Source organism: Dendrobates tinctorius, unplaced genomic scaffold (genome assembly GCF_039654945.1).
Source record: "Dendrobates tinctorius isolate UK_male_01 unplaced genomic scaffold, ASM3965494v1 ptg000020l, whole genome shotgun sequence".
In the NCBI taxonomy this organism is placed as follows: domain Eukaryota; kingdom Metazoa; phylum Chordata; class Amphibia; order Anura; family Dendrobatidae; genus Dendrobates; species Dendrobates tinctorius.
In genome coordinates this window covers 38,141,551-38,156,670 of record NW_027361688.1, presented here as the reverse complement: position 1 = coordinate 38,156,670, position 15,120 = coordinate 38,141,551, and the positions used below count along the sequence as shown (strand labels likewise).

Sequence of the window (15,120 nt, the reverse complement as noted above, 5' to 3'; positions counted from 1 at the left end):
GTAGTAATATGATCTATGGAGTTCTCCAAAGTGTGGGTTTCTTTTTTCAGCCAGCTTCCCACTGTAGCCAAGACAGGTGACTCCTGAGCAGGCCCCTTCACGCCATTACATCCATATCAAAATATTTGGTTAAGTACAATTCTGTTTCTTACCACACTTCTCTTTGCAGAATCCTCTAAGGACTGGATCACCTTCAGCCTTTGCTTAAAGCGCATCTGCTCAATGTCATCTGCTCTCAGGCTGCTAAATTTCTAGAGGACAAAAAATGGTAATAGAAAATAGCAAAATTCCTGCCGTAATCCAGATGAATAAGAGGCAAGATGAGCTGTCCAGTGAACATAAGCCATCACCTATCCAATGGATGGGCGACAACTTGTTGATCATTTGGTGTCTGCTCGCAGGGACTTGCACAGATTGATAAAAAGGGGCACTTTTATCCCGATTAGAAAGGAGCAGAAGTGCGCTTATCAACCGCAGCTCCATTTATTCCCTATGAGGCTGCTGAGCGCTGCACTCGTCTTTTTCCCGATAGCCCCATAGAGAATGAAATAAGTGGTGGTTGGGTGTCCGGCCAGCAGCTCCATTTTGCAAAAGGAATAAAAGTGTCCCATTGCGGCTAAAAAAAACAACAAACAAACAAAAAAAAAAACTGCAGTGGTTGAACCCCCACCGATCAGAAAGTTAGCACCTGTGGATAAAGAATAATTTTTTTCCCTTGACAAACCCTTTATTGGTCATCCTTGATGGAAGTTACCTCATATGATGCCTTGATGAGGTCAAATATTTCAACCTCAACCGGAGGGTCATCCCCAATTGTGAGAAGGGCATGCAGGTGAGGGATTGGAGGAGACACGCTCTGCTTGTTCACCACATTGTCAAGATATCTATTAACGAAAAATAATCATTACGTTATGTAAAAAGTTTTATCACTTCCCCATCAATCCCCAAAATGTTAAAAACAACCTAAACTCAAGAGTCAATGATTACCTCCCAAGTAAAGTCATGGCTTCCCCTTCATCGTTGGAGTTTAGCAGACTTTCCATGTTGGCTTCAAGCACAGCCAGGGACAGTTGTAGAATCAGTTTGATCCCTTCATAAAAGAAGCAGTCGACCACCACGACCGCACTCTCGAATGGCATGACGCTAAGAAACAAGGTGAGGAACCAAGACAGAGAAATGGTGGAGATCACTCCCAGCTCCTGCATCTTCTCAGACAGCAGTGGTAGGAACTCGCGGGTCAGTTCCTCAAATACACCCTGGTCCACTAATGCTCCTGAAAATCCAAACATGGAGTACGGGTCACAACACTGACAATAAAGTGTAAATGTAAACTCTTAAGAGGAAGCGATTGGAAGTAGAATGGCAACAATGAAATCAAAAGACTCTGCTTCTCATGATGATATACCAAAATCTGCATCACGACCAGTATAAACATGACCTGTAAAATAATCTAAACAGGGTGTATACAGTGTAATAACGGGTCACATTACAATCAAAATAGCTAAAGAGGGGTAAAAAGCTGGAAATAAGCAAGATATTTAGTGATTGCTTGCCAGTATCGGGCCAAAACTAAAACCTGCCCATAGAGGGGGTAAGACACAAATGATTCAATATAAAATATAGTGAGTCCAAGGCAGATAGTAAACCTGGTCTAATACACTACAAACACAGAAATACGCATTATATACATGTGATTATTTCTGGGATGGCGCCATTCCCGATAAGTGTGTCGCCGAGTCTTTGTCAGAGGGTGGCGTCATCTCTACAGAAGCCTCCTCTTACACTGCATTAAGCCAACAGGAAGCTCGGCTGTAATTCGAACTACAATAAAAGAAAAGTCTGGACAGGGAGGCACTTGCGTCCCATCCCAGCTATCTCCAAAGCACGTCCTATGATCGATGGCACCAGCATTTTTTTCTTGCACACAGTTTATTGCATCCTTATCCATCTACAGATTAGATTTATTCATCGATTGCATACTTTTAGTGATTTTTATATTGCCATTTTATTCACTTTCTTGCCATCTAACTTTTTATGCTATAGTTGTTTCTGTATTGCATATATTTTGCAATTCTTGCTTCACATCACAGGAACTTTCGCCCTCCATGTTGGTGGGTCTCTTGCAGTATTTGGTCCATCCATGAGCCTACATATATGTTTGCAATGTTCTTAGATCAAATATTTACTTTTAAAATGGCATTTTTACAGCCGCCTTGCCGATTAATATACAGTTGTGCTCAAAAGTTTACGTACCCCGGCAGTATATTTTCATTCTTGGCTTTTTTTCAGACAATATTAATAACACCAAATGTTTTTCTCCATTCATGGTTAGTGGCTGGGTGAAGCCATTTGTCAAATACTGTGATTTCTCTTTTTAAATAATAGTGACAACCTAAAACATCCACATGACCCTTGATCAAAAGTCTTAGACTTTTTTTTCTAAATTTCCTATTGGCTTAATGTGGTTCAAAATTAGGCCTCTGTTATGGATATGCATTAAATCCAATATATCTATTACTAGTGGTTCGGATAGATTGAGGAGAAAACGACGAGTTTACTTATGCCTTTGCTTCAGTTTGGAGAAGTTTATGGGCATCCCTTATCTTGTTTTTGTGACCACTGTTGGTCAATAGTCCTTAGTTTAATTGGAATTTCGGACAAGACGCAGCATTGCATCTATAATTTAGTGCGCATGGGTGATTTGTAAGTGAGGGAGCTGAATGAACCAAAAGTGAATACTAATCTGAGTAAAGATTCTGTACGCTATCTATATTGCATCACTTAAAGTCCTGTCATGGAACATTAGAGGGTTGGGGAGTGCTAGGAAACGGAACATGGTATTCTCCCAGATACGTAGAACGCAAGCGCAGATAATATGCCTACAAGAAACTCATTTGACACCAGAAACTATATCAAGGACGAATAAGTCTTGGATACAATGGCAGAAACATGCTACACATACGTCCTAATCCAGGGGAGTGGTTGTTATGGTACACAGGTCTTTGAGGTGGTCGGATCAGGCGGCTAGGAGGGACTCAAAGGGCAGATTCATCTTTTTATATGCATTTATAGATATGGTTCCCTACTACTGCTTAACATTTACAGCCCTCCTCCGGCCAGGATGGACGTACTCCATCAGGCGGCGATCTTTGTATCACAGCATCCTGATGCTAAGGTATTATTCCTCGGAGACTTCAATATGATTCTTAATCCTTATTTAGACAGAATGAGTGCTGCAAATCCCTGACCTGGCAGCCAGGACACTACTGTGTTGGGTGCTTTTATAGAAGAGATGGGCTGGATTGATCTTTGGAGACAGGAGCATCCTTTTAAGAAAGAATTCTCCTGCTACACGCCGGCCGCTTGCTGTTTATCCAGAATCGACCACGCATTCGGAAATAGTGCTGTATTGTCGGATCTGCGTGAGATTCAGTACCTTCTTGGGGAAGTATCAGACCATTCTCCATTGGTGGTGTGCCTCAATCTGGATGGCCCTGGTAGACATAAGAGATTCTGTATACATCCATTTTGGCTATCCCTTATTGGGGAACATGATAGAATAATAGACCAACTCGATGTCTTTATAACAGATCATGATGATTTCCCAGATAGGTTGGTGCTGTGGGACACGCTAGGCATATCTGAGGGGGTGTGTTAAATCCACAATTTCATACATTAATAGGGAGTCACGTATTGGGGTGCAAAGGCTTGCAGAGGAATGTAAATCACTGGAAGTCGATCATGTTAATAACCCCTCTGAAAATTATTTGAATAAATGGCTTGGGAAAGGAAGGGAATATCTATTATGTTTACAGGAAAAAGCCCAGAGAAAACTTTTCTTTACTAAACAAACTTATTTTGAACTTGGTAATCAATCAAGTAAATTTTTGGCATATATGGTCCAGCAAAATCAAATGTCCCCATCCATTCTATCCATTAACACAAAGGAGGGTACCCCATTACTCAAGTCTGATCAAATTGCACGCAGATTTGAGGAGCATTTTAAAGAATTGTATAGTTCTCAATTGAATCATACTATGGAAGAAATTGATCAGTATTTAGACCAGCTTGAATTTCCTAAACTTTCTTGTGAGGATCAGGCATTCTTGGACAGAAACATCACTCTGGAGGAAATCCGGAAGGCCACCATGTCCCTGTCAAATGTGAAAACTCCCGGCCCTGACGGTATGCCCACGGAGCTATATAAAAGATATTTAGACCAGTTAGCGGCGGTCCTGTTGCGGACCCTCTCTGAGGCACTTTCAGGACACTCACTCCCCCAACCGTTTTATGATGCCACTATTGTGGTGATTCCAAAGCCTGACAAGCCTACTGACGAGTGTGGTTTTTATCGTCCCATATCCTTGCTCAATACGGATTATAAAATCCTTACGAAACTCATTGCTAATAGATTGAAACCTGTAATATTGGGCATTATACATGAGGATCAAACTGGGTTTATGCCAGGAAGGTCCACCTCCTCGAATATTAGAAGAGCGCAGGTTCTGACGCAGAAAGACGATAAATATAAGAGACCTTGGGCGATAGCCTCTTGGATACTGCAAAGGCATTTGACTCATTAGAATGGAAATTCTTGCAGCAGGTACTTCTGAGGTTCTGCTTCTCGGTTAAATTCTGTAGATGGATTGAATTGCTGTATTGCAAGCCGAGAGCTAACAGACTGGTGAATGGGGTGATATCGGAATATTTCAATTTGAGCAGGGGGACCAGACAGGGCTGCCCGCTATCTCCAATGTGGTTTGCGCTGGCGATTGAACCAATTGCACTTAAGATTAGACAGGATCAGTTGGTGAAGGGAATTAATATAAATTCTAGAGTGGATAAGGTTGGACTATATGCGGATGACCTGGTGCTCTTCCTGGATGGGGCTGAACAATCCCTTCCTAGAGCGATTGATCTTATAAATTGCTTTGGGAAATTTTCGGGTCTTAAAATTAATTGGAGTAAGTCGGTTGTTATGCCGATAATGGATGATATAACAGTACCCGTGTTGTTTGGTTTGTAAGTAGTACCAAATTGTAAGTATTTAGGCATAATAATTAACCGAAATCCGATTAAAGACCTTGGAGATAATGTATACCCCCCCTCGAGGATATGATGAAAATAAAGTTTGAGCTTTGGTCTTGTCTTCCCCTGTCCGTGTTGGGCAGACTTGGTCTAATTAAAATGATAATCCTCCCAAAGTGTTTATATATGCTGGAACATACGTCACTTAAGGTCCCCAAGGGTTACATCAAGAGAATGCATAGCTTGATAGCAGTGTTTATATGGGGCTCATCTAGACCTAAAGTAAATATCGTCTCCCTGCAGAGGCCCAAGAGGCAGGGTGGGTAGGCGGCCCCTGACCTTTTTCTGTATTATCTGGCTGGCCAATTACGATATTTAAAACATTGGTTGCTCCGGGATGGGCTCAATAATGCAGAGGCTCCTCTCACTCACTATTTGGGAGGGTGCACACCATGGGCAGTATTGGAGGGTTCATACAGACCACCTCGGGGTCTGCTGTTTGCACATAATTTGGCAATACAGGTGTGGCGGGAAAGTAAACATACTTTAAAATGTTCTGATCAGATTGGGGAGACTCAGATATGGGATAATCCTGAATTTACCCATCTCCAGGATTTGCAGGATCCAGGTTTCTGGAAGCAAAATGGTATAACACTCAGATTTTTGAAAATCAAATTTTATTACCATTCGAACAACTTCATATTAAGTTTGGAATTCCTCATAGAGTTCTATAGATATCTGCAGCTGAGACGTGCTATAGCATATAAATTCCCACTTCCCAGGATGCGTATATCTAAATACCCACTAACAGGAATATTGTCCACTCAGGGAACTACAGGTGTAATTTCCTCTTTATACACCTTCCTGTTAAATTCCAAAATTGCTTCCACCCAATTGGCTGTGGAGGGTAAATGGAGGCACCCAATCCCCTCCATCACCGATGACCAGTGGTGTGACGCACTGGAGGCGCATACGATGGTGTCTCCAGCGGCAAATAACAAATTGATCCAATTATATATGCTACACCAATCCTATTTAACCCCGAGCAAACTACCGTATTTTTCGCACCATAAGACGCACTTTTTCCCCAAAACTTTTTTGGGAAAAATGGGGGTGCGTCTTATGGTCCAGATGCACATACCAGGAGACACATCCGAGGCTGATGGGCGGCGATTTGGCAGATGATCGGTGGTGCGGGGGCTGCGCCGGCATTGGTGGAAATCCCGGAGCCCCCGCACATCCATCCCGGGCTGGTGCGGCACTTCTGCAGGTGATCGGCGGTGCAGGGGTTCCGCTGGCGTTTTCTGAAAGGCCGGAGCCCCCGCACTTCCATTGTTGTAATGCTGAATTGAGCTTCAGGAAAATGGCCGCCAGAGGCGGCGCATGCGCAGAGTGAGATCTCAAGAGACGAGATCTCGTCTCCCGAGATCTCACTATGCGCGGCCATTTTCATGACGCTCAATTCAGCATTACAACAATGGAAGTGAGGGGGCTCCGAGCTGTCACAAAACGCCAACGGAGCCCCTGCACCGCCGATCACTTGCAAAAGTGCCGCACCAGCCCGGGATGGATGTGCGGGGGCTCCGGGATTTCCACCAATGCCGGTGGAGCCCCCACACCACCGCGATCATCTGCCAAATCGCCGCCCATCAGCCTAGGATGGATTTGCAGGGGCTTTCACAAAATGGCAGAGCCCCCACACCACTGAACCTGCTGCACCAGCCAGAGATGTGCCAGACCACCTCCTGTGACCCCACTCCACCAGCGCTCCATATCACACCCTATCCCCCAGGTAAGCAGAATAATTCGAACTGTAATACGGACCCTCATTTGACGCATTAATTTTTTTCCCTATTTTTCTTCTGAAAATTTGGGGTGCATCTTATGGTCCGGTGTGCCTTATAGTCCGAAAAATACGGTATATAAATTCGGCAGAAGAGTAAATGATGAATGTCAGATGCGGGGAGGTTGGGAGCAGATTTTTGGCATCTCATTTGGGATTGTAGAATTATAAGATGATATTGGAAGGACATAATTTTTACACTAGAAGGGATAATTGAGATACCAATTGAATGTAGTCCACTGATGTGTGTACTGGGTGTGGTGGACGAAGAAATGTGGACTCATTACGACAGAATATTTCTCAGGGAGGTTCTGTTTCTCGCTAGGAAAATGATTGCATTGAGGTGGATGGGGGGGAAGGTCTCCTTCAGTCAATCAGTGGAAAAAATTAGTGAATAATATAATCCCATATGAGAACATTCTATTCAGGAACAGGGGATGTCCTCAGAAATTTCAAAAAATTTGGGAAAGATGGTGCGACTCGCCCTTGACACAACTAGCTCCTGATGCCATAACTTCCTCAGCTATGAGATAATAGTGTCTCTTTTTCAATGCATAAATGTGATGCTTTACGTGGACTCAGGAATATTCGCTCATTTGCTCATTACAACCCGAAAACCCGAATTGCTGCACACTTAGAACCCTGATTAAGAATCCCCTGATTGTGATGCAATGCTGTTGAGAACTGAACACATTATCCTTAATGTTTTTTTTTTCATTTGTGTTGTTAGTCTATTTTATTATTGAAAGTGTGCTTTTATAACTACTGTTGTGGATGATGTTTATGTGGATTAATCTACTTTCTTTATACTGCAATGCCACATATTGTTATGTTATGTTGTGGAATCTTTCAATAAAAAGTTAAAAAAAAAAAAAAAAAAAAAAAATAGGCCTCTGTAGAGATGATGCCACCCCCTGCCAAAGACATGGCGAAACATGCATCAGGGTTGGCACCATTCCAGTGGGAATCACATCTACTATGAGTGAAATAAATATTGAACACGTCAACAATTTTCTGCATAAATACATTTATGAAGGTACTATTGACATGAAATTCTCATGTCAGAAACAACCCATCCAATCCACACAGGCAAAAAACCAAACCATAGATGTCCATAAATTAGTGTTTAATAACGAAAAATGACAAAGGGAAAACAATTGAACACATGAAAAAGTGTACAAAAAGGATATAGAACATTTATAGAACACAGGCAGATATAAGACGGCCAGAGGATGGGCCGATATACTGTGAAGGAAATAATTATTTGATCCCTTGCTGATTTTGTAAGTTTGCCCATTAACAAAGACATGAGCAGTCTTTAATTTTAAGGGTCAGTTAATTTTAACATTGAGACATAGAATAGCAAAAATAAAATCCAGAAAGTCACATTGTATAAATTATATAAATATATTTGCATTTTGCCGTGAGAAATAAGTAGTTGATCCCCTACCAACCATTAAGAGTACTGGCTCTTACAGACTAGCTAAGACGCTCCTAATCAACTGCTGTCTTACATGAGTCTTTTATAAAGGTGACTCTGTCCACAAACTCAGTCAGACTCTAACCTCTACAACATGGGCAAGACCAAAGAGCATTCTAAGGATGTCAGAGACAAGATCATAGACCTGCACAAAGCTGGAGACAACTGTTGGTGCAGTAGTAAGAAAATGGAAGAAATACAAAATGACTGTCAATCGACATCGATCTGGGGCACCATGCAAAATCTCACCTCGTGGGGCATCCTTGATCATGAGGAAAGTGAGAGATCAGCCTAAAACTACACAGCGGGAACTTGTTAATGATATCAAGGCAGCTGGGAGCACAGTCACCAAGAAAACCATTGCAAACACATTACGCCGTAAAGGTTTAAAATCCTGCAGTGCCCGCAAGGTCCCCCAGCTCAAGAAGGCACATGTGCAGGCCCATCTGAAGTTTGCCAGTGAACACCTGGATGATTCTGTGTGTGATTGGGAGAAGGTGCTGTGGTCAGATGAGACGAAAATTGAGCTATTTGGCATTAACTCAACTCGCCGTGTTTGGAGAAAGAGAAATGCTGCCTATGACCAAAAGAACAATGTCCCCACTGTCAAGCATAGAGGTGGAAACATTGTTTTGGGGATGTTTCTCTGCTAAGGACACAGGACTACTTCACTGCATCAATGGGAGAATGGATGGAGCCATGTACCGTAAAATCCTGAGTGACAATCTCCTTCCCTCCTCCAGGACATTAAAAATGGGTCGTGGCCAGGTCTTCAAGCAAGACAATGACCCAAAACATACAGCCAAGGCAACAAAGGAGTGCCTCAAAAAGAAGCACATTAAGGTCATGAAGTGGCCTAGCCAGTCTCCAGACCTTAATCCCATAGAAAACTTATGGAGGGAGTTGAAGCTCCGAGTTGCCAAGCGACAGACACAAAATCTTAATGATTTAGAGATGATCTGCAAATAGGAGTGGGCCAAAATTCCTCCTGACATGTTTGCCACCCTCATCATCAACTACAAAAACCGTCTGACTGCTGTGCTTGCCAACAAGGGTTTTGCCACAAAGTATTAATTCTTGTTTGCCAAAGGGATCAAATACTTATTTCTCACTGCAAAATGCAAATAAATGTTTATAATTTCTACAATGTGATTTTCTGGATTTTATTTTTGATATTCTCTCTCTCAATTTTTAAATTAACCTACCCTTAAATGTAAAGACTGTTCATGTCTTTGTCAGTGGGGAAACAAAATCAGCATGGGATCAAATAATTATTTCCTTCACTGTAAAACGGCCCGAGGATAGGCCAATAGAAGACGGCCCGAGGATAGGCCGATAGAAGACGACCCGAGGATGGGCCGATAGAAGACGACCCGAGGATGGGCCGATAGAAGACGACCCGAGGATGGGCCGATAGAAGACGACCCGAGGATGGGCCGACAGCAATGATGCAAGGGATGTGATTATTTACTATTGAATAACAATACATAAAATCTGCAGGTTCCCTTAAGGATCTTACAGTTTATTATTTCAAAAGACAAAGCTGTTATGCCCTTACCGACAACTCGGGTGTTGTAATAATCTGGAAGCATCCGCTCACACAAAGACACCAGCAGCCAAAATGCCTCTTCCTCATTGCAGTACAGAAGTAGGACAGAAGTCACTATATTCATCGCCTGTAGAAGGAAATGACTATAGTTAGCTGCAGGCTTCCTGAGTACATGATCACACAACCTATATGGTACAGAGAAATAGATGTCTGCGCCTCTGTCACACTGAAGCTGGCATTGCAGTCCTACCTGACAGTACCCAATATTAGGGTTGCGAAAGGCATATGCGGTCAGCACGCGGCGTAGCGCAGCTATTCCTAGTTCATTCTGGAATGCAGGGTGCTCGGGCATTGAACGATGGAGGTCACGTTCTATCTCATCTGTTGCAAGGTTACATTTTCCAGTGGATTTCTCTACTAGTTCTGCATAATAACCAGGGTGCGTTGTCATCTCGTTTAAAGCACCTACGCATACAAAACAGGGAAAGAAAAAAAAAAGGTTACAGTGGCTGCAAACAAACAGGCCTCATTGTTTTTTCCAGAAGTGTTCAGACTGTTTCTCAGATCTACATAGGTAAAGGTCTCTGACCCTAGAGAAGCCGTCATCGTTACCAATAGTATCTTGTTAAGGGGTTCTGCTGACACACTCCTTGGTCTACACAGAGGGGTGTCAATTAAATGCATGTAATTGTGGCTAAAAATAAAGGTTTTACAATTCTGTTTAGTTCAGCATTTTGCACTGTTTTGCTTTTGCAGGCACTTTATTTTCCTTCTTCTGCAACTTTGATGTGGGGATATATTAGCTCAGAAAAAGACAGATAGAAGAGACGCAGACTTTCCGTTAGAACGTCCTATTCAGCCGACTGACAGATTCTCAGATAACAATTTTGCTTTCTATTAGCTGCAGAATGGGTTAACAGTGCAAATTTATAAATTAAGTCTAAGTCTAAGTCAAGGTTTATAGCTGACCTGAGAACAAGAGCCAGAGCTCTCCTCGTAAGTTCTCGGGGATGCCTTTCAGCACCAGTTCACGTGTCTTAGATGTCCGATACATGCACATCCCACGACCATACTCAAAGAAGTGAATGTTCCAGGACTCTTCCTTCATTTTTTCTTTAGCCTACAAAAAATAGAATATAAATCATTTATCTTACTAACAAAATATAAAATCAAAATGTAAACATTTCTGTACTCTCTCTGTATTTTATGTAACAATCTCCGCTATAGCTGCAATAAAGGCTTATCTGAAACAGACAGTGGCAGGTTTATTATCATGGCTTGGTCATGTATGCACACTGTTCCTCTATTCCATGTCCCTGGGCTGTGTGATGCACATAGTTATCTCTGTCAGTATGCAAATGTTTGTGTAAGGCTGCATTCATACATCCCTGTGATCCATCTGTTTGCTGCCGGTTCTCTCAGACAGTACCTGTAAACATAGAATTTCACTGATCCATACATGCATCCATTTTAAAAAAAGGATCTACGATACTCAGAGGACATATGATAGTCTGAAACGTTCTGTGGATCAGACTCTGCCATTTAAGTCTATGAGGGTTGGTATAAAACAGATGAAACACAAACGACTTACTTTGTACTTCAAGATTTCCTTCCGAGTGTCAAAAATAACAGATACAATTAGAAATACAACAAAAAGGTTCAGTGTGTGTGTGTGTCTGTGTGAGAGAAACTGCAAAGAAAGGAGGTCCTTTATAGCTCAATAACAGAGCAAGTATCCATTACCCATTTTGAACCCAGTTCTTCAGTGACTTCTCTGGGGAAGAGTTTCAGGAGGCCGTGACAGGCTGTAGGAGCGTCTGTACTATTAGTCTTCTGAGAATTTCCACGTCCATCATCAGTTGGGCTACTGGGAACAAGCTTTGGCACCTAATAGAAAAACATGTTAAAAATAATTAAAGAATTCTTGATTCATATACCTTGATAAATGTCTGATCGAGCGCCATCTCCGATCTGAAGACTATCAATCATAGGACAAATCGCTGCTTTTATAGCACTATACTAGCTCATTTATGTACATTTGATCCTTCCCATGTTCCTGGTTCTACTCATTGAAGCATAACATTGTGTGATTGAGGCCAAGTTCACACTTGCGTATGGCTGGTCTGCGTACGTCCTCCCTTAAGCTCTGCCTACGCTCCGCATGCATCCTGCGTTCCTATCTTTAACGGGAACGCAACATGTTGCATTTCTGTGCTGTCGGCGGGCAGGTCAAAACGCCGCATGCGGTCGCATCTGCATACAACGCATGTCCCTGCGTACCCAATGTTAAAGATAGGTACACAGAAGGCATGCGGAAGTAGGCGGAGCTTAAGGGAGGACGTGCACAGCCATACGCAAGTTTGAACTTAGCCTGACTTTTAAATAGTAATAAGCAGCAAGAGATTTCTGCACCTCATATGCACCATTCCCGCTGCTTCCTTTCCGCATGGCAGTCCATTGCTCCCCACCGCTGTCTCCTCCAGCCCTTTGCAGTGATGTCTTCTGCAGGAAATCTGAGATGCGCTGAACCAGAAAGTTCCTGTCTTTAAGGTTGGCGAACAGAAAAGTCATTTTCCCTTTAGTACTGATGGACAATGGCCTGGGAAGCACATTGGAACTATCAGCCTTCTCCACTATGGTGACCTGCAGTTCAGACAAAACAGCTCATTAGAAGCACTACTTTTGAGAAGGTGGTATTTTCATTACAACTGGACCTTTATAAAAAAAAAATAAAAAAAATAAAAAATACTACCTGTCATAGAAAATATTAAGATCCGTAACACACTTCAGTGAGTGGGCTTTCACCTCTCTCTTCCCTAGCACAAAATTGCAAGGAGAAAGAGCTTACACTCCTTTAAGTAGAATTACAGTTTAACATATGGGAAGTGAGGAAACTGCGCTTGTCTGAGAAGGCACAAAACTAATTAAGACTCCCTACAGAGTACAGGACAGGAAAGATCTTTTTCGGATGTGAAGATCAGGAAACATGTGTTAACGCATCCATGTAGAGAAGTGCAGAAGTCTCTTTTGTCCCCAGGAAGCACACCCTGACTTGAGAAGAAATCTTACATTTGCAGCCAGGTAGTTCACTGCCTATGGGAAGTTCTGAATATTGGGGTTTGTATAGATCCAATATTGATGAAACATACATTTTTAACTTCAGAAATAATCGGGAAAGAATATGCCAAATCAATAGTGGCTACATCGCCGACAATAGCCATGTCATGCTTCACATCTATGAAAAGGTAAAATTCCAATACAAAATTTGGAGGCGTTATCGAACTCCTGTGATGGTCAGGTGTGAAGATATCATGAATGTTGGTAATACCAATTTTTGAAAACTAAAACCACATCCCATAACCAACCCTGTTGTGTGTCATCAAAGGAGGGGTATGTGAGTACGTGTAACTCAGGTGCTGATAAAAGGACAAGGGGAATTATGATCTGTGTTCCAACAGAGAACTACATATCAGTGTATGCATGATTCCCATCCACTGGACGTTTCCAATCAAAGTGCTCTGTTTCTCTAAGCCATCTCTGTGACCAACGTAGTAAGTTTCTTTTGTTTCTCCTTTTATGTAATTGTATATGTTGTATTGTTTGCTCCCTTTGAAAATCTTTTGTATATTCTTTTTAAATACTGCCTATTGTTCTGGATTAAACATAAAATGTAACAGTTCTGTTCCTTTTGTTCTGTAAACCACACTCCTGAAAGCCATATGCTACCAGAAACCAGGAGTCCGATCGGTCTCCAAAAAACGATCAGTGTTGGTATCGAGTAGTTCTTGGGTTATTGTGGAAATAGCAGTGACCGTTCCAGAATATATACATTTTCCAGGAGTTGGAATCGGAAGTGTCTGTACCATACGCTCATTGTAAGTTTCTAAATAGCTTTAGTGGAAACAGTAATTGTTTAATTTTCCTGACGATAAGGGGCAGCACAGGGCTGTTGGTGACAAAAAGATAACAGCGTGGTGTTCTTACGCGATCTCCTTGACTGCAATCTTTGACAAATTTGTGGCAGTGGTGGGATCTGTGTGATCTCTCCGGTGTCATCTTTGACACTACCGTTTTATGTATACAGCTTCTATGAAGATCTATGTGCAACAGGTGGATGCAGCTGCAGCTCCATGGTTACAAGCTGCAAGCAAAACTGTGGTTTTGCCAAAAAATACAGATGGCACTGACCGGTTAAAATCTTCTTTATTCTGTTTCTTTAAAACATCGGCATAGGGAGGATGGGAGCAGGAGTGGAGATGACGACAGCTGTTTCGCGCTGCAGTGGCGCTTCTACTGGTCTCAGATTTTTTGGATGTACAGATCAGTGCTGTAGATGGTGAGTTGCAGACCAACGTATTTCGTAAACCCTCCACCACAAATGCCGTTCTTCGGTTTGATAGCTTCCATTCAAATCATGTAAAACGGTCTCTCCCTTAAAGCCAATTATTAAGATTGAAGAGAATTAATAATACCCAGGAAGGTTATAATCATCAAGCAGAGGAATTATGTGATAGCCCCTACAACGGAACCTATCCTAATGGTCTTCTTAATGAGGCTAAGAGGCTAGGGCTGATCAGATCAGGCAGGAGGTCGCAATCGTAGTCCTGCCCGTGGATCTGAAAAGAGATTCGTATTTTGTTTCAAATGTGGCTCTATGGATGGGGTTGTACGATCTGCCATTCGCAGGAACTGGCATATTTGGGAGCGTGATAAGGATATCGTAGAGGTGGCAGCAAGGGGTCCCATTATTTTCAATAGACGGGGTACTACCTTCGGTGACATAGTAGTAAAAAACGGATGGTGAAGCAACAAAGTAATTGGTTAAGCAAGAGTGTCCCACATGGTAATTTTAAGTGTGGACATTGTCCATTCTGTAGTTACCATATTGTAGATAGAACACTGTGCATCGGGGGAGTGTCTCATGTTGTTAAGGATTTTATCACCTGTAAAACAACTCACGTGGTTTATGTTGTTTTATGTTGTTGTAAAGCTTTTTACATCAGTAAGACCATTCGCCCCCTATATGTGAGATTTAGGGAGCATTATAATTCGGTTGGATCAGGCAAAGGTGTCCCACGCCTAATTAAGCATGTCAGGGAATCTCTCATGGAGGAAATGCAGAGGTACTTTCTTTTGCTGGCTTGGAAAGGGTGTCTCTTCCAGTGCAAGGGGGAGATTTACATAAACTTCTATTGAAAAGAGAGGCCATATGGATCATGA

At 42.3% G+C, this 15,120-nt stretch overlaps 1 protein-coding gene across 2 annotated transcripts in view; it reads right to left on the bottom strand.

Moving 5' to 3' along the window:
• TBC1D9B (TBC1 domain family member 9B) overlaps positions 1-15,120 on the bottom strand; it is a 70,681-nt gene that overhangs the window by 24,427 nt on the left and 31,134 nt on the right. For both annotated transcript variants that reach the window (XM_073568009.1, XM_073568010.1), the window contains exons 7-14: positions 12,313-12,543; positions 11,644-11,787; positions 10,870-11,020; positions 10,151-10,365; positions 9,910-10,027; positions 988-1,273; positions 755-884; positions 153-251 (exon numbers count right to left, since the gene is read on the bottom strand). In XM_073568009.1, the coding sequence (XP_073424110.1) occupies positions 153-251; positions 755-884; positions 988-1,273; positions 9,910-10,027; positions 10,151-10,365; positions 10,870-11,020; positions 11,644-11,787; positions 12,313-12,543 (1,374 nt within the window). The remainder of the gene's footprint in view (positions 1-152; positions 252-754; positions 885-987; positions 1,274-9,909; positions 10,028-10,150; positions 10,366-10,869; positions 11,021-11,643; positions 11,788-12,312; positions 12,544-15,120) is intronic.